The sequence below is a fragment of the Dromaius novaehollandiae genome, chromosome 1 (assembly GCF_036370855.1).
Source record: "Dromaius novaehollandiae isolate bDroNov1 chromosome 1, bDroNov1.hap1, whole genome shotgun sequence".
Lineage (NCBI taxonomy): Eukaryota > Metazoa > Chordata > Aves > Casuariiformes > Dromaiidae > Dromaius > Dromaius novaehollandiae.
Window position 1 is genome coordinate 55209433 of NC_088098.1, and position 19881 is coordinate 55229313.

The 19881-nt window shown below is 41.1% G+C and overlaps 1 protein-coding gene across 5 annotated transcripts; it reads right to left on the reverse strand.

The window, feature by feature from the left end:
* Positions 1–663: 663 nt before the first annotated feature.
* On the reverse strand, positions 664–16747 carry HMGXB4 (HMG-box containing 4). 5 transcript variants are annotated; one of them, XM_064513198.1, is made up of 11 exons: positions 16473–16747; positions 14049–14154; positions 13328–13446; positions 11866–11944; positions 9773–10905; positions 8160–8241; positions 7581–7645; positions 7189–7294; positions 6467–6636; positions 5076–5198; positions 664–3085 (listed from the first exon to the last, which is right to left on the reverse strand). In XM_064513198.1, exons 2-11 carry the CDS (start codon positions 14077–14079, stop codon positions 3041–3043), a joined length of 1953 nt encoding a protein of 650 aa, XP_064369268.1. In that variant the 5' UTR covers positions 14080–14154; positions 16473–16747; the 3' UTR covers positions 664–3040. The 5 variants fall into 5 exon arrangements, with proteins under 5 accessions (XP_064369268.1, XP_064369285.1, XP_064369278.1 ...); XM_064513188.1 differs by lacking the exon at positions 664–3085 and adding an exon at positions 3096–4514 and having other exon boundaries at positions 16473–16602; XM_064513215.1 differs by lacking the exon at positions 14049–14154 and having other exon boundaries at positions 16473–16626.
* Between the last annotated feature and the right edge of the window lie 3134 nt (positions 16748–19881).

Genomic DNA, 19881 nt, shown 5'->3' on the forward strand with positions numbered 1-19881 from the left:
TGTATCTGGTTGCTACTGATTTCTTACTGAAACACTAGAAGAGTTTCCTCAAACCCACTTCCGCACCTATACAGAATAAGCATTAGAGCTGTGTTGAAATGTGTGAAAGCATGTGGTTATAGGCTTTTTATTTTTCCATAAACTTCTGCTGAAACACACTCTTACAAGGAATACAAGTTGGCTAGTAAAGTATCACATGTGCAACAGCCTCGGGTCTTTGGACATCGTACCAGCTGAGGGTGTAATTGGCCAATGCATCTTTCAGACCCTGGAAATGGGGAATTGTTAAGAACTAGCACAAACTGTGATCTAACTTTGCCATGCCTGTAGTTCCTTTCACTACCTTGATCTTGTGTCCCCTGTACTGTTTCACCTTAACGCCACAAACAAGAACTGAAATGAGAGAGCAGGGAAGAAAAATGCCCCAATGCTCTAGTATCTGCAATACTAAATGGTATCTTTCCCTTCAGGAAGGTCTCCAAATTGTCAGTGTTCTCTGAGTGTTATTTCAGGTGAACTGTGCTATTAGAATAGCTTGCTCTGAAAACAACTGAGATTAAGGAATTTAAAATTAAAGGTGTTTCGCTGAGAAACACTAAATACTAGTAGTAACAACTGTTACAAGAAAACACAGTAAACGCTAGAAATGAATGACAACACTGCAAATGTTAAAAAAATTATATTGTAAGTACAGTACAAAAAAGTTTCTTTATATAATTGTAATGTAATCTGGATCAAACAGCAAGGAAATAACAAAAATATAAAAACTGCTAAGTCTCACCAAAGTTTTCCCTCTAGTACCAAATACCACAAGATACAGATTATACAAAGTGTACAAATTTTAAATAAAAATACAATACACTAGGGTTGTGTGTGTTTTTAAACTCTTCAAGAGTTTTCCATTGTACAGATGACAAAGTTAGAGCTGATGCCCTTCTGTTCCTTAGAGATCTACCCCTTTACCACAATGCTGTCCGTTGTAAAGGGCTGGAAAGAGCCAGTTATTTTGTGCCAGTCCCAACAGCAGATGCTTTAGTAAGGGTCCAGAATCACAAACTGAATTAGTCTGCGTCCCTCTCAGGCCTCTTCCCAATTTCAAGATCTCTGGGATTAGTCATATATTGTCAACATATGTATTCTCTGGTCTGAGGCTTCAGATAAGAACTTACATGATAAGAACTTATATAAGAATCTTCTGCTTCATCCACTAACTTACTGAGAAAACATAACATTGAACTGAGAAAAGCTCTGTAACAGACTGCCGTGCACTGGCACAGTTGGGGAATACATGGTAAAGACGAATGAGGAGAAAAACCCTCCTGCACACCTGAGGATTTAATTTAAATATGATTTGGGACTCAGCCATAATGAGGGACAGCTTTCAACTGCCCTGAAAAAGAGAAAGTACACTTCAAATTGGAAGTAGTCCAAAAGTGCTCCTCTATCATTTTAAAACTTTTGTGCTATAAGGGCTGGAGATGCTGGGGTCAAATTAAAAAGCCTTATGCTCCAGCTTCTACCCAGCTTCATAAGATAGTCTGTTTTTTACAAACACTTAAAATCTTGTTCTTGTTTCCCCATACAGAGCCAATGTCGGCTACTGCGCATAGAGCTGATGCCTGCAGGAAGTGGCTGAGGCACACCTGATTCATATTTTCCACACATTGTTGGTGGAGGGAGGGATTTTTGCTTTTAAATTATATATATATATATATATATACACACACACACACACACACACACAGAGAAATATACAGGATAAATTAAAATCTGTTACAGATATTGGTAAAAGTTAAATACACATGATATGAACACCACATACACACAGACACACAAAAGCCTATATGAGAATCAAGTGCTCTCCTGCATCTCTTCTAGAGGAGCAGAAAACCAAAATACCAAGTATGTGGCTGGAAGGAAGGGGAATCAGTCCAATCAACTGACATGTACCTTGTTCAGTCATTACTGCTTCAAACTGGTCATTAGTCACTGCCTCACAGCAGCACCATGGCTCTTTCAATACTGCTGGTGAAAGGCATGGGATCAGCAATCTCAAAAGCTCAAGTCCTCTGTTCACAAAACATGTGCAAGATGAGCAGAGGCAATCCAGGTTTCTCCCATCTGCTACCACTCTCCTCTCCATCAAAGTGGGCTGACCATGCCCTGGAAAAATCAGCAGGAGGTTCATTCTCACAAGCCAATGCAGTCTCTTGATATCTCGTGCTAATGGCAATTTGGATGCAAGTCCACAAGAAAAGAACAAATTTGTTGCCATCTTCAACTTTAAACCAAATGTAAGCTACCAGACCAGCCAGCTGACGCTGACAACTTTCAGTCATCAGTCACTGAAGAGGGAAGCTTGGAAGTTGTGACCGAGAGGTGAAGACCTCTGTATCTTTTATCAGCTATCCAGCTTTTCCCTCAAGCAGTAGATTTTAAACTGAAAAACAGTTAGAAACAGGGCTGGTGAAGAGTTCAGTTCTACTCCTTGGTCCAAAATAAATTAGCATCTCTAACTGCACATGGAATAATTAACCTTCCAATCTTAAGTTGCAAGGTATATCAGGAGGTCGTCTTGTCCACCTCTGCTTAAATAAAGTCCAACTACAGCAGGTTGCTCAGTCAATTTTTGAATATCAAGGGTGGAGAATCCACACCCTCTCTGGGCAATCCATTCCATTGACCACTTTTATGGTAACTTTTTTTTTAATATATATATCTAGAAATTGATCCTCCGGCTGCTTCCCCCACTAACAGATCTGAATTTAAGGCTAATATCTCAAAAGCTTTCTGAATTCTTCATAAAAATGCTTTCAGACTGGAGTACACTTCATTCACCAACAGATAAGGGTTCTTTCAGCTTAACTGCACAACTTTTCATAAAATTAATAGAAGTCAAATAATTACAATCCTATGTATATACTATACAGATATAAAATGTTAAAACCCTACACATGGAGACCTTAGAGAGTGCCGGCATAGTGCATATGCACACAAGTCAGTTATGCAGAGGTTGAGCACATCCCAGGATCTCTTCCTGTCAAAGTCCAGGCATGATGTAGGCAATGTTGTCTAGTGTGTTTGACTGGGAAAAGAAATTCAGTATTGTTTAACATTAGATAATGACTCAAAATCCTTGAGAAATGATACAGATGAAGAGGGTACTAAGCATCTTCACTGTCTTATAAGTTACCATATGATGAGGCTAACCAAATCTGCCTAGTCATTATCACCACTGCTAGGCTAATTTGTGCATTCTTGGAAATATGAGTAAATTAAACACAAAGGTAGCCTCAGTATTTGGAAGCAACTGTAAATAAAGAAAATGCATAAGACTTCGCTCAGGTGACCTCCTCCTTATGAACCCCATACTCTATCTTTGAATTTTGAGCAAGCCACATCAGCCAAATCACAGCAACCACTGGGAAGACTTGTGATGAAGGACTTGGGCAAAGTGATCAAAGTAGTAGAATATACATAAAAAAACCAAACAACTGATTCTACATACACAAATCATTTGTGAAACTCTGCAGTGTAAAAGTACAGAGAAAAAGCCTTAGACACACCTACTAATAGGGTGTCGGATGGGAAAAACAAGTGCTCTCCAGTTTTCCCTGCAAATATTACAATTCTGAAAGTAAGAGTCCTCCCCATGCATATCAGAAAACAAGACCTAGCAGTACTATCTGTATGTTCTTCAAATGCAGTATATCCGCAACCTCAGACCTGTGACTAGATGGCTGAAGGAAGCCTTAATAGCTGCCTTTTTATTGCTGAAGACAGAAGAGCTGGATCTGTATCAGCTGTGATTCTAGAATTCAGCAATGCTACCTACTGACTGGAAAGATAAATTGCATACTACATGCAGCACTAACTACTGAAAACTTTATCCATGGTTTAAACACTGCTATCTTTATGTATCTGATGGTAGAAATCAGAATAATTTATTATCAAGTCTGAGTACCAGTTTTCAGAAGTGAAGGGTAAGTACCTTAATGCATCAAAAGCTCTATGGCTCCTTATAACAATACAATGATCACGTTTCCAAGATATGCACCATTAGTCATTTGGAAAAGGGGTGTCATTGCTCTGATTACACTTGGCAAGCAAGAAGGAAAAAAAAACATAAGATGTTTTTCCACAGCTTAGGATGGAAACACCCTGATGACTCAGCTTTTGTGTAGACAGCCACTTTGTGCGAGCTCACAGCCTAAGCTGTCAACATTCTTGCTGTTAATAATCCCTTCTCAGCATGAATCAATGTTTGGGCTGTCCCATAAAACATGCCAATTCATATCCTATTTTGTTATTCTGTCAAATTTGTCTTTAATCTCTAACTTGTTCAGTGTATTTTTGCAGACTATATATTTTTCATTTTTGCTTTGCGTCCTCCCCACTCCCCGTTTTCTGCTTTATTCATGGCTCCTGTTGGAGGTATGACTCCTGGTTCTTTTCATGCTGTTGCCATGTTACTCTGTGTCCGCGTCATGCTACATTGATGCCACAAGCTGTTGCTAAATCAATAGAAAAGGTGGAAAGAACTTGTAGCCCTTATCCAGTTCCCTAAAATAGAGACTATTTCCTTTCCTTGGAGAAGGTTAGAGCCACATGTAAACTCAATCACATTAGGAATCCTAATTAAGATAACGAGTTGTTTTTTACACTGCTAAAAAAACCCATAATGTGTGCTTACAGAGCAGCAGGAAGGGGCTTTTCAATTCTTATGCAATTTTCAAAAATAGTGATATGTGTTTTATTTGGTTCAGATGGATTAATTCAGTCACTAAAGCAGAACCCACACGCGTTGCAGTCAACAGAACTAATGTTACATCAGTTTACCTTGAAGCTTTAAATTTTGTGTCTTTACTGGAAAAAAATGTTGTACAATACTGTACAGCAGTAACATCTTAAAGAATTTTATGAAATATCCCTCTAAAAACTGAATGAGCAAGACAATTTTCTTATCTTTGTAGCATTGGAATTATAAGCACGTCGTAAGACTGATTTATGAGAAAACAGGTGAAACTCCACTGAAATTAACAGGTCTTCAAGGGAAATAACCACAAGGAACTCACCAAAACTTGCTTAGGGCAGCCATTCAACTCAGGTAGTTGCGTTGTCAGACATGCTAATGGGCCCAAAGCACAGATGATAGAATCTAGAAGTACTGATAAACTTCCTGAAACAGCCACCATTCCCTGGAAGAAAGAAAAAAATGGATAGGGACAAGTAGCAGAAATCACAGTTCTTTCACAACTGAATTGATTCTCATGCAAGTAACACAGGCTCATGCTTGTGGTCATCTACTTTACTTTCATTATTTACAGAGTAACAAAACTATACCAAGCACTTCACATACAGAGACTGCCGGTTCAAAAAATTTAAGAGTTCAATAGGCAACAGGCATAAGTAGGATAAAAGTAGGGAACAACCAGAAAACAAGGTCAGACAGTTGTTAGTTTTATAAACCACTTAATTACACAATTTGTGTAACGGAGCTTTTTGCCATTTCCTACCATCTATTGTGTTAGCTACACAAGCCCTGAAAGGCAGTATCTCTGTTGATAGTTTTATTTTCAAAGCCTAAAGAAATGCTATGGATGTAAAAAATGCTTTAGTGACTGACATACTCCCAGGAAAGGGAATTTTTTGCATGCTCTTTTGTGAAGGGGGAGATTTTTGCTCCAGAGTAGTTCTCTGAAGAATAACCTTAAGGAAATCATACTGAAAACAAAATACAAAGTGGGATAAGATGATCATGTGAGCCATTAAATTCACTCATATTTAATATTTGAGCTAAATATGTGTTCTCCTTATACGCTGGGCCAAGTTCTGAAAGCGTGCGTGTGTGTGTGTGCATGTGTATGCACGCGCACACGCATCTGTGTGCCTGTGTGTGTGCGCGCGTGTGCCTGTATGTGTGCAACCACTATTATCTAACTGTAGGAAACCATTAGGATATCACATCTTCTATGTTACCAGGTAAGCTGAAACATTAGTAGCCCCTACCCAAAGCACTGCCAACAGTATAGTGCCAGAGAGCAGCAGCATATGCAAAAAAACCCCCGTCTTGGTAAAGACTTTCTCTGATAGTTTTCTCAGAAGGCTTGAGAGGGTAACAGAAACTGGATCAGAGACTGGCAAAGACAGAAAGGGAATACTAGATACAAAGTGAACATACAGTAAGAAAAGATTGAAGAGTTTGTCGAGCTAAGAATTGCCTTCAAGGGCCTAGAGTTGCAAGCCAGGAACCTGTCTTTGATATCTACTGTATACTGACAAAAAAGGCTTTTTATTTCACTGAAAATTCACAGCAATACATCAAAGAAACAGGACACTCCATCTTTCTCTTCCTAATACAAAAATATTGGCTAACCTTTTAAGTAAATTAAAATTATAATAAAAGAAAGCAATCCTATGTATGGATTACATGAAATCACCAAGACACTACTGGTTCTGGACTCACCTCTGTTTCCTGCAGTCTGTGACCAATGAGGCTCAGAGATTCACCTAGCAACTGTAAGTGTGCAGCTACATCAATAGGATCTGTCTCAGGGACTTTGGCTGGTGAGGCAGGGACCACCACAGTGCTAGAGGGGGATTTCTTATGAGGAGAAAGCACGCCTGTTGGAGAAGCTGGAAACACACTAATTAAAATTCCATATTGTCTTCTCTCATTCTTTTACTTACAAGTCTATTTACATAGTAAAGTTCAAATCTCAAAAGCAGTAGATGCTTCAATAGTTCTGTGGATCTGGCCCTGCAGTCTTTGGAGTCAAAACTTCCCTTCTACATGTGCAAAACATCTACTCCAGTTGAATGCAGTTTCATAGGTCGGGGAGATTTGGTAAACAGGAATGCCAAAATAACCATTTTTTCTCTTGCAGCACGCTAGTCCCACTACAAGTTCCCTGCTGCTCCTTCTTGTTTTCTGTTTCAATTCCTAGAGCGCAAAAAAATCCCTATTCTTCTAATTAGAATTAGACAAGGAAGGTTTTTTTTTTTTTTTTGGAAACAGGCTGACATCATTCTTTATTTTTGAGTAAAATATAAATTAAAAAAATGCCAAGACTTGTGAGTAAGCAGGTAGTAGCGGGAAGCAGGAAAGGACCTCTGTTCTTTATTTCACAGCCAACGCTATCTCTCCTATCCTAAAAAAGATTTGAGCAAACCAGGTGCAAAAATTACCTTTCACTTTTGGTGCACCATCTGAAGATGATGCCTTCCTCTTCACAGTGGTGGCCTCTGCTTTATTCTGTTTGTGCTGCAGATACTGAGCTTTCTGTTTCCAGACCTGCAGTTATCACAGTATGACAAGAGAAATTTGTAACATCAGGTAATTCTGTAACCTGATGCCAGAACCTGGAGATAGAATGACTTTATGTAGCCAACTGGTTGAGCAATGCCATGAGGATAAAACAGATGCTTTTATAACCATAAAGGCAAGGTTACCCATTTTTCTGTACTATAGGGACAGAGGAAACATTTTGTTAGGTATGGTGGCAATGCTGCCAGCATGTTCTGACCTAAGCATCTAGTTAAGAGAAATCATTTTACAAAAACATCTCACACAGCCTCACCAGTTTATCCTTCTCAGGTAGCTGCTTCCATACTTCTGCCAGTTTTTTGCTCAGCTCTCCAAAATCTGGCAGAAGAGAAGAAAAATGTTTAATATGCATGAAATAATAAAATCAAGGAGAGAACTTATGAAATTTATGTGATTGTTGACAGTGCAATAATTGGCCCATGCATACACATTTAGGAAACAACCCGTTCTACATGAAGAAAACCCTGTCTGCCCAGGAAATTATTTCTGGTGCGTTGTTTCATTACTAAAATGAGAAAAGCTGATATAGGGAATATAAAACCGTATGTATATATGGAAAAGTGATGCAATGAACCTGCAGAGACAGGTCTCAAGTAAATGAAAGGGAGAGCTGGCAAATTTCTTATCCAGATTCACAGCTTGGTTAAAATACAATGAAATCAAATCATGAAATCAACTCCTATCCTCTTTACTGTCTCTTATTCAAAGAAAATTGGCATTCTTCACATTCCATCAAAATTAAGAGTTTGGTATGACGCAGAGAAGGTATGTCCTGATAAATAATCTGACAGATGTATAATTAACAGAAGACAAGGACAGATTATTCTCTCACCTATCCCAGGGTGTTCAGACACAATAGTTGTACGATACTCCTTACAGAATACTTGATAGGCAGACATGTTCTTCTTCTTTGGCTAGCCAGAAGAGGAGGAAACAAAGACTTTTAATTACAATGGTATCTACTTGAATTAATAATAAATTGGCATTTATAGAAGTCTTAAAGAAAGATACTGTGCTTAGATCAGGAACCTAAAGAAGCAGTGTTTTAGACGGTCTGGCTGAATTTAGTCGTTATGAAAGCACAGGAACTGGCCAGATCCAGTCTTAATAGAAGGCTTATCTTGCAACAGCTCTATCAATGCATTTCATTCATAACTCGCAACTTGTTATTCTAAATCCAGGATCAACATACAACTCTGTTAATATATCTCAGTTTTAAAACTTAAAAAAAATCTGTTACACTATTCACAGTACCTATCATAGATCTGTCAAATGATTTCAGTCCTCATTCTAATGTTTTGTTCCATTCCTTGCATGCCTACAAAACATTTCACAGTGACAGGAAAGTAGATAGTAGAAGTATAGTGATAGCAGAGGCCTAAGCAGCTGCCAAGCTGTGATCAGAGAAAACTGAAGAGTTGAACAAACTTGGGCTACTTCTGCCCATTTCCTGACACAAAGCAACTCTTGTCTATATAGACATTCAGAAGCTGTTTTTCCACATTTATACACTTACACAGCTAGAATTATGTAGTCTGGAAATCTCATTCATACGCTAGCTACAATTTTTCCTACTCACACCTTTGGAAGTTAACCATGAAAACCTGATTTTATAAGTACAGGACAAAATTGGGAATGTGGTAGTCTACAGAATTAGAACTTCATTTTAATATAGGAATAAATGGGAAAGTATCTTCACACTTCGGAGTAGGGCTTGATCCCCTTTTTACAGAAACTATCATGATGGACTAGATCACTGCTAGCCTTGCCCAAACTCCTGTCTGGCAATAGCTACAATGAGTTACCTTAGAAAATGACATAATTGTGGCATAATCTGTACCAAGCAAATTAAGTATAATCTTTTTGAAGGACCTTTGTCAGCTAAGGACTGTCGTATACCACAAAGAATAATGATTTATATTACTTTTGTTACAAAAAGAAATCAAAATAGCTGAAACATTTTTGCCAAACATACTGCAACAAAACCATTAATGATGATATTAGTTATCCTTCTGTTTTAATATAACATGCTGCTGTAATGGATAGGGCACTTGACACAATAAAATTATTTTCACGATAGTGAAAGTTAGCAATATCTTTAAACAGAAGACAAAACAAGGTAGCAAGAGGTAGTAGTTCTTACTAGGCCAATTGTTATTGCTGAAAGAAATCAGACAAGCTTTTGTGTGCACATGCCCTAAAAATCTGTTTAACATTTTCAGCTCCAGCAGTTAGCCTAATAAATTGTATCATTTCTACCATCAGACTGTCATACACCCTCCAAACTGTGCTTTCTGCAAACTACCACTTTGAAAAATTAGGTTCTGAAATAACGGTAATGAATTCCTTGATGACTTCTGCAACACTGAGTGCCTAATTTATCATTACCCAACTTCAAAGTCTCTGGGTATCCCAATTTCTATCTTCCCTCCTATTTTTCCTTACTTTTTCTTTTTCTCTTTCCCTTTCCTTCTCCTTTTCCTTCTCCTTTTCTTTCTCCTTCTCTTTCTCCTTCTCCTTTTCTTTTTCCTTTTCTTTTTCCTTCTCTTTCTCCTTCTCCTTTTCCTTCTCTTTCTCCTTTTCCTTCTCCTTTTCCTTCTCTTTCTCCTTTTCCTTCTCCTTTTCCTTCTCTTTCTCCCATTTCTCAGCTTTTTCTTTCTCCTTCTCTTCCTTTCTCCTCTTCTTCTCACCCTGTCCATCTGAGTGAAAAACAGGAGGAGGTGGAGGAAGAACATAGGGAGTACTGGCAGGAGGTGGTGGTGACACTGTTGCTTCTGCTACTGCCACAGGGTGTCCAGAACTCCTTTTAGATTTAGAGTGCTTCTTTTCTCTATGTTTCTCCTTGTCTTTTTTTTTCTTACTTTTTTTTGACTTCTTCTTCTTCTTGATTTCCCGGTAGGAATCATCTATCACTAGCTCTCCAGCCTCCAACTCCCCACCAGAAGATGAACCAGAATCTGGCGGTGCTTCCAAACCTGAAACATCGTATTCACTCCCATGGCCCTCTGAGAAAAGGGAGGTGTCAGCACCAATCCCCTCGGAAGGCGGATGTGGGTCTGGAGGTGGCTTGTGCTTCTTCCGGGCTGACTTCAGGAAGCTCTGCAGTTCATGACCCAGAAGGAATGAGCCTTGGTCATCTCGAGCTGATTTCTTTGAAGATTTCTTTGCAGTTGCTGGTGGTGAAGAGTAGGGGAAAGACTCATCGTCTGCTGCACTGCTTCCCTTCTCCTTAGGTGAAAGGATGAGCTTCATCTTTAAGCCATCAGGTTCACGGAGAGTAAGTGTCTCTGTGTTCACATAGAGAGGTTTCATTTTTTTAGATTTGTGGTAGCTGCCATCGTCAAGTGAGTGCTCCCCACTGCTTCCGCTCAACTTCTTCTTGTGGTGCTCCTTTTTGCTTTCAGAATGCCCAGAGGAAGAATGAGATGATGATTTTTCAGAGGTTTTCTTCGAAGACTTTGAGCTAGTGGCCAAAGGTGAGGTGATAGCTTTGAGTAGATCCATGGTTGTATCAGCAGAGGGTGGACTGGAAACTGCTTTTTTCTTCTTCTTTGATGGTAGATCCAAAGGCGAAAGATCTGAAAAAGATCAACAGAAATGTACATCAAGATGATTCCCTTAAAGACAGCATTACACTAGCTTAAGAAGTGAAGTCGAAATACTGCAATAGTTATGATTACAGCTAACTGATCTGCATCCTGGCTTAAGGATATGGACTCTGAAACTTGTTACCATCTCAGTGCATTCTTGCTGATACAATTCAAACAATTTAAGGAAGAAAGATAGACTAAGCAAGTTCCTGATGTTTTGTCTGACTCAATTTTTTGTCATGAAATAGCGTATTTTGATATCTTTTTGAATCTGAAATATTACATCTCAAGTGCAAGGTTTTCTTGTTACTTTTAGTCAAGGAGAGACTAATGAATTGAAAACACGAGCTTTTTCATTCTGAAAACAGATTTTTGATAAAAATTAAATTTGTAAAAATATTCCAAATTCTTCCAACTCCAATTTCTTTTTGCATTAGGACAAAAATAAATCTTAAACCTTTTAAGCCATTATGAACTGAATTGTCATTTTCTGGCCAATTTATTAACTATGAGAATAATGTCTTTGTATTTAAACTGAACCCTAAAGTGTTTCTCTTACGCCTTGACATACTGCATTTCTACGAATTCAGAGAAATAAATACCATCTGCAAGTGAAATCATAGCTTGTAATACAACAGGGAAAGAAAGAAATACAAAAGCCAAAAAGGCTTCCACTAGAAAACTGCAACTTGATAATGAAAAGAGGGATGGAAGCTATATATCCTCAACAATGCAACTTTTTAAGCTAAAATCTGAAATATCAGTCCTTATCTTTTGCTGTCTGGTACAGTATTCCTATCAGGTTTCTGTTTAGTTGTCCTACGACAGATTGGTGTACTTTCTGTCCTGAAAGTGCTGACCACAAAACTTGATGACATCGGTTGATGAGTTCCCTTTCCTCAAAGTCATGACCAGTTAGCCCCTTCCCCTGCCTGACCACCATCTTACCTCTGTAGCTGAACTCATCGGAGGAGTGCTTTCGCTTCTTTTTGTGAGGTTCTGTCCCCAGAAAGACAAGCTTGCTGTCCTAGAATAAGAGCAGAGAAGTTGCTGAACAAACATGATGCAAATTATAAGAGATTCACATGGACTACTGACATAGAAAATAATTCGTAAGAGTTATCAGTTATTGGTTCTACTGTAATACCAAGGAACCCTAGTCATGGACCAGGATCCTCATTCTAGATGCTATGCAAACAGAGGAAACATTCTTTGTCCCCAGGAGCCCCAAGGGTAGGTATAAGGCAAGAGACAACAAGCAACATACGGATAGCCAGGAAAGTACAAAAAACAGTATTAGTCAGCACTGGTTTCAGCACATCAGCCACCTCACTGGCATCAAGTTTTCTGTAGACATTGTAGCAAAACAGGAGTATAAGAAGGAAACTGAAAGAAGACATCTCTACAGGGAGCTCTTCCCAAATGGAAGGAGCAATACAGAAGAAAACGTGGAAGAGCACATTTGAAAGTGTTAAGAAATGGGCAATGGAAGCCAGCATTTGAAGATCAGCTGATGAGTTGACCAAAGACAAAAGTCTACATATTACTATGGCTAAGAAATAACTGAGCATGCATAGGCTGTTGAGCCTTGAAAATGAAGGTGAGTAGTTCATATTTAATATGCTGAAGAAGAGAAAAGAAGTGAAAGGAGGCAGAGGGATGGGCCGGAAAATGATGGGCCGGAAAATTGACCTCCACATCTCATGTCACCCAATTACAATTTGTTGCTTGACCAATTTACAGTCTGAAAATGAAGCTCCTCTGCAGAATTCCATCTGCACAGTAGAAGAAGATGATTTTCATTTAAACTAGAACTTTTTTTCTCACATTTAAAAAATTAAAAAAACAATCACAAGATAGTCACCTTTGAGCTGACAGCAGAAATTTTAGCTCAAAGAGGAAAGTTTTGAAGAAACTTAAGTTGTCGCTACATGATTTCAGTGTTAAGGCCCCAAGGAGATGAATAGGGCAAGTTCATACCTCTCAAGAGCTATCGTTTCAGGCTGTCTGCAGAATCAGGAAGACAACAGTGCATCAGTTAATATTTTATTCATCCTTTGCTGGCTCTTTATACAATTGTAAATTCTAAAAATCTTATTTTTGTGTGTAAAGTCATTCATGCTATCTCATGACTTGCAAGGTTCTGCACTAAGGCTAGGATAAGACCCCACTACCCTATTTTCTAAGGCCAGAAAAATCAGAATCAGTTGTATCTGGGATTGGCCCCCTCCTTCTCCCCAGAAAAGCTACTGAACAACACAAGACACTTAATTAGCTGCTCTTGCTATCTTCTACAGGAATTTCTACATAGACAAAACCAACGAACCCTCCCATCCCATCTCATCCAATCCCATCAGTAACTTTATACACATCCTTACACTTTCAACCTTTTCTCTGAGAGCTTCCTGACCTGAGCTGCTATCTCCTCCTCCTCTTGCAGTAGATCCTCGTAAGAGTGTTTTTTCTCTCGCTGTGTCCTGCCAGCTGCCAGCCCCACGTCATCAACACTTCGGTCACCCTCTAGGAACTCTAAGATTTATGTGAAATGGGGAAAAATGGAAGAAATGAAATACCCCATTAAGGAACAACAGACATATGGTTTATGCGTAAAATATGACAGCAGCAAAAATCGGCGCAGAGTGATGCATAAAACCCAACAAGTCCCGGGGCCTAAAAAATAATGTGCTGTACTCCCTAACCACAGGAATAGGGCTCAGTGCTCTAATGCTACCACAGAAGTACCCAAGATTTCATTTCTAAAGCTTGTATATTTCTTCCTAAAGACAACTGGCTCTAGAAATGTTGCTATGACTAAATCTCTATCTCTGGTCTCCTGTTCCATTGAGCTGACAGGGAGAAACAGGCTGCAGTGGCAGAGTACCTAGTCAGAATCTTCACATTAAGCAATACCACCCATTTCTCTCAAGTTCTAATCCCAATACTTCTTTACTTCTGGAAGTCAAGGGCTTGGGATCCTGCAGAAACTTGACCAGATTAAATTTAAGGTAATACCCTTCAATGCTCCATAAAAGCCTAGCTTTCTCTCCCACTCTCTGACTCCATGGCCTACAAAGGGCTGCAGAGGGTACCGTTTTTTGGCAGCTCTCTCTGAAATTACGAAGCAGTCATACCTTCTTTCTTCCTGGAGTCATCATAAGCCATGGTGGTCCTGCAGGAGCCTGAGAATGTGTTGCCACGTCTGGGCTCCTTCCCCCGTTCCCGTCTACAGGAAAAGGTCTGAGAAACAGAGAATGAAAATAACCCTCCCAGAAAGAAAAATCATAATGGAATATGGGAAACTTCCTATGAACCAAATGAAGATTCTCTGGAAGATAATGGGAAAGGAAGGGAATCTATCTCCTGATCTGTTCATGCTCATATTTCGGGCCTGACAAAAAATTTTGTTAAATTAACTGAATATAATGGGAAGCTGTTTTTCTCTTATTTTTAAAGAGGTAACAAACAACACAACCTCTTTTTTGTAAAATCTCCACATCGTTGAATGAATTTATTTTCAAAAGCATAAAGAGCGTGAGAAAATAGCTACATTTGATTTTTAAATGACACACAAAAATTGAAACAGAAGTTGTGTCAAGATCCTTTTTGTCAGGAGCCACTGTAGCAAAGAGTGGGATGTTTAAAGAGAAATTCCGAACCCTTGAATCTCAGATGAAGTGAAAGAAAGGAAGAACCAAGCAGGAATCATTGTACCATAAAAGAATTATTTCAGATCTTTTGAACTAAATAATTGAAGATTTTGGAGTGAAGATATTCATCTTTCTGGTGCGTTTCCAGACACTACCACTGCAGCCATTCTGAATGTCAGCTTGGGAGAGGGAGCAGAGGAAAGTATTCCTTTTTTCTGGGACTTCTGCTGCACCCTTAGTCCCTGCCCGCTCACCACATTCCAGGTCTCTTCTAATTGAGTCATTCTATTCTACAGTTGCTGGTATATAGAAGCACAATGCCATTATGGAATAGTTGCACTCTAGTTCTCTCAGAGTTCTTCAGTCAGTGACCAGCTTAACTTGAAAAGACTGACCTTATGATAATCCAATTAGCACTTGAAAGTGTGTGTGTGTACGTGTGTATGCACATCTGCAAGTGTTAAATCACAGAGACCATGCAGCTAGTTCTGACTAGCTGATACAGTAATCTTAGCATATTAGTTACATTTGAATACCTTAAGCGCAGGGAACTTCTCTTACAAAAAGTGTATGTATTCCTGCACATACACAAATTTTATGAATAACTGGCTGATGCTAAAAAATATACAGTGTATTCAACATATTGTGGTTTCTCAGGTGAAAGAACAAAGCGCCAAGTAATTCAAGCTTACAGGCACACAGGAGATATTTTTTAAAAATTCATAAAGGTGCAAGTTAATTTTTCTGTTCTCCAATATTTTGGGAAACCATCAACCACAGGATTTTTAAAATCAGTATTCTAACCACTATAAATTGTTGCTAGCAAGCATAGCAATTTGTAAGCAGAACTTATGTGTACACACAACAGCACTGTGCTTCACAGTTAAAAAAAAAAAAAGGGTCTTGCCACTTGATGGGCTCACAGTCTTGGACTGGATCGTGCAAACATTTCAAGATGTCTACTTCTCTGTTGTCGTACAGACTTCAGTGGGAACACACATGATAATAAAGCCTTGAGCTCAAAAGGACTAAGGCTTAATGTAGATGCTGCTCAGCAAAAACAGAAGATGGTCATTCATGAGAGGATGACACTAAGAAACTAAGATTTGTTTATAGCTACATGCATACCTTTTACTGTTTTTTAAAACTTAGCTAAGTTGTCTGGCAGGTAGAAAGGCTGGTAAATAACATTCTTGCCCAAAGGGGCTTACAACCTAGACAGCTAATCCTACAAATATAAAGCATATTTGTAACTTGTCTTCTACAAATTCTGATTAGATTCCAATGCTTTAAATTCTTAGGTTACAGAAGATATCACACAAGCTCAGTGGGGCAGGTCTCTCCAAGTCTCTAGGTTGCTAATACACGCTTCTGCAGGATGAGGATCACACCTTGCTCTTCTGCAAACCCAGTGGCACTCTCACGTTTCATTCCTCCAAGTGAGGTTGCACAACTCACTGGCGACAGACGACGGTACATGGAAGCAGAAAGGCTGGCAGCAGGCTCCCATCTTTCCTTGCCCAACCTGCCGCACACGTCCCCTGTTCCCTGCGGGAGCCGTGATGGCGCGGAGACCACGCTGGGACTTTCGGGGTGCGTGTAAGCGGCAGACATCTGCGTCTGTCTTTCCACAAACACGGCGCCCGCAGCCAGGCAGTGCCCCGGCACAGAGCGGCGGCGGGCAGCACAGCCCCGCCAAGCCCGCCGCCCTCCGCCTGTGGGGCAGCCGCAGACCCGGACGCGCGCCCCTCGCTGACAGCCTGTGTGCGGAGCCCGGCTGCGCATGCGCACCAACACCCCTGCCCTGCCCTCCCCCCCCGCCCCAACGGCTGCGGCTCGCACCTTTCCCGCCGCCTCCGTTTGAACCGGCCTCAGCCGCCCCCCGCTCCCGCCCGCGTGCCCTCTCACCCGAGCGGGCTCCGGCCTCACTCCAGCCCGCAGGTCTGCCCCTGGAGCAGGCCGAGCGTGCCCCCGCGGCGGTGGCGCCGAGCGCAGGCGGGAGCTGCCAGCCCGCCGGCGCCGAGCGGCGGCCGCAGCGCCGGGGTGCAGAGGCACCGCCACCTCACTCCGCGCTGCCGCTTCCCGCCTCGCCGCCGCAACCCGCAGCCGCCATCTTGGAGTGAGAGAAAAGACACCCCGCCCGGCGCCGGCGGCAAGGGGCAGCCAGCCGAGCGCCGAGCCTCTCCAAGGCGGCAGCGAGGGGAAGGGAGAGAGGGAGGCAGGGCATGGGCGCGCCGAGCGTATTGATCGCGCAGGCGCTGTGGGTGCGGGCGGGAGGAGGGCGTTGTTGCGGGTTGGGGTGAGGTCTGCTGCGTGTCCAGCCTTTTTCCGCCGATGGTTCTGGCTCCTGCCGCGGGCAGGGCTCGGTGGGAGGAAAGTGTCGGAGTTCTGTGGGGCAGGTATCTTGGCCGGTAGTGCCGGGTACCCTGGGTGAACGGGAAGTCCAGTTATTAAGAGGCAGCGTTTTCGTCGGGTCGGGCGCGCACACGCGTGAGCAGGCGGGGTGCCCCCGCGGTGCCCGTCGGGCCTCCCCAGGAGCCGACTGGGCCGCCGGCAAGTGGCATAGGCAGGTCTGAGCGCCTTCTCAAGGGCTCGGCCATTACTGCAGGGGGTTCAAGACATAGGTAAAAAAGCTCAAGAGCAGTCTGACCAGAAAAAAAGAAGTGTTTTCCCCTCCATGTTAGGCTTTCTTCACTCTGTTGGCTCAGGAGGTCGCTGTTCAACAAACTGCACTTAACTCTTACCTAAAATCCCATAACTCCTACTGATGCAGGAGTCCTCTTTTTATGCGGGTGCTAGTGACTCTTTGTAAGAGGCTGCTCTCAGGCACATGCTGTCCACAGACTACAATTCCGAGCCATGGCCAAGGTTAAAGCGACTTCACCCATCACAGACACGTCGGTTTCCCTGCACTGACAGATCTGCGTTCTGGTCTTGCTAATATTTTTGTGTCCTAAGAAGTGCATAATGATGATGATGATTTGAGTTACTGCAGGGCCTATAGGGACCATAACGGCGTAGCTGTTTTACACCGTATGAATCTATGGTTTGATCCAAAGTGAGGGTTACAGGCTCTAATAAATTTCCCCAGCCACTATGCACAGATCAATGCCTGCAGGTGCAGCAGCTGTTACACATCAGAGTAAAACCCACCAGCTGTGAGGACAAGCACAAGGTCTGTGCAGATGTTCTCATGCATGTATATACTCATGCCTGCTGCTGTTTATGCTCTTTATAAAATCACTCCTTACCTTCCAGCCCGTAACACAGGAAGCAGTTATGGTCTTCACCAGTTGAACAAACGCCTCTCCACAAATATATGTCCAGAACCTTGGCAGAATTGACCACATTGCCCAAGACCTGCTATTACAGATTACTGATGATGTTTTTAGAGGTTCCAGTGATAAGTCCATACTCCATTCTACAGTGCATTGAGTTCAAGAAAAACATGGCTTCTGTCACCAGAATTTTACAGTCTTGAGCTTCCTTGCTGGTATTGCACACGGTATGGAAGCATCAAATAATTTCCTGGAGCGAGTGAGCATGACAGCCTACAGGTCAGGTAGACACAATTGGGAGGAAATAACGATAGGGTTTTAGCATGGTTGGGGTAGGCTAGGTGCAGCCTGAAGGAACAGAGATACAGAGTGATTTGAAAATCAAGTCTAAATTAGCCTTGTGTTTGAGAATTGGAAATGTTTGATAATGGTAGCTCATAAATATATAGGGATGGTATGTTTAATATTCTGCACCCTAGAAAGAATTTCAGCTCCCCTGCAGTTTAATGGTTTTAGCACTGAATGTTTCAGAGGTATTAGATTGTGTCAGTGATTGCATGTGGAGGAGAGAGAATGAATTTGCAGGTGAATTTGTAAAAATGAGCATATAGCAGGATACTTGTACATAAAGCCACTGAAGCACGGAGCATTCAGATCTCCCCTGCTGAGATCCATCCATGTTCCTCTCCTCCCACAGAATACTAATAATACTAATAATACTAATAATACTGCTAACAGTACTAATAATACAATATAGTCCCTCATACTGTGCTTTTCACCAGTGCAGAAGGGCTCAGAAAAAACTCATTTCAGTCATTCCTATTCCCTACGGCTAATAAAGGGAGTCACTGGCATATACTGGCTGCTTTCAAACAACTTAGCCTTTTCCTTTTCTAGAAAATCCAAGGATTCCTTTAGAACATACACCTAGACTATAGAGGTCAGGTGGGGAAAATGTCAGGACACTGACAGCAAATTTTAAGAGAATCACAGCCTCTCCAAATGCGTAACACCTGGCAGAACTGTATCTTTGTACTGTTGAATTGGAAAGACTGTCATGAGGGAATAGGAAAAGCAAACAGTCCCCATAGTTTCAAAGACCTGAAGTGCAGCATCAGTTAATCTCATGCTATTGTGAGAATATTGCCTATTCCTTTTGCTCAGAACATCCTACATTCTTTGGCCTACATGCCAGAGAGAGAGACTGCTAGAAAAATACACAGTATGTTCCTTCTGACGTCTCGTTGGCAAAGACATCCACATTATATGAAATGCTGTTGCCAATGCAGAACATTTTGGGATGTGGGTATACTTACTTATTTTTGATGCAAGATTAATTGTGTGCTAAAGGCTACTGCCCATTAAGGTGACCAGTGTGGTCTTGCTATTCCTATATATATCCCCATCCATCCTTGTCTGCATATTTTCTCCTGCCTACACTATTTAAGATGCAAATTTCTAGATTCAGTAGCTCTCTTTTTCTTTCACGCTTGTTTAGTACTTAGCCTGGTGAGTTCTCAAGTGAATTGAATATAAAAATAATTGATAATAACTATGAGCACAAGCCTACAGCCAAGTTATGTACAAAATTAAATACAGAACTCAGAGCTGTATGAGCAATTACCAGTTCTCCCTGACACAGTTTGCAACTCAGAAATCTCTTTTCACTCTTCACCCATTTTTCCACACTTTTTTCCTAAATTCACAGAAAATTTGGCATTAACTGGAATGGGACCTGGATTAAATCCTATGATCCCTACCTCTCCACCAAAAGCCTGCTTTGTTTTGCACAGACAGTGCTACTCTTCTTTGTGTACACTACTGGTAACTTCTAAGTTACCACCTACCAAACTGCCCTTAAAAGGCAGCATAGTATATTACATTTTGGTAGGTTCTAAAGAAATAAACACATTTTAAAAGGCTTATGGGTATGAATATGGAGGAAGTGACTTTAATGTCACAGTGGAGTTCAGGAAAAGTAGATATTGGGTGCCAATTATCTCAGCCCTATAATTTCACAAGTCTTATTTATAAACAAG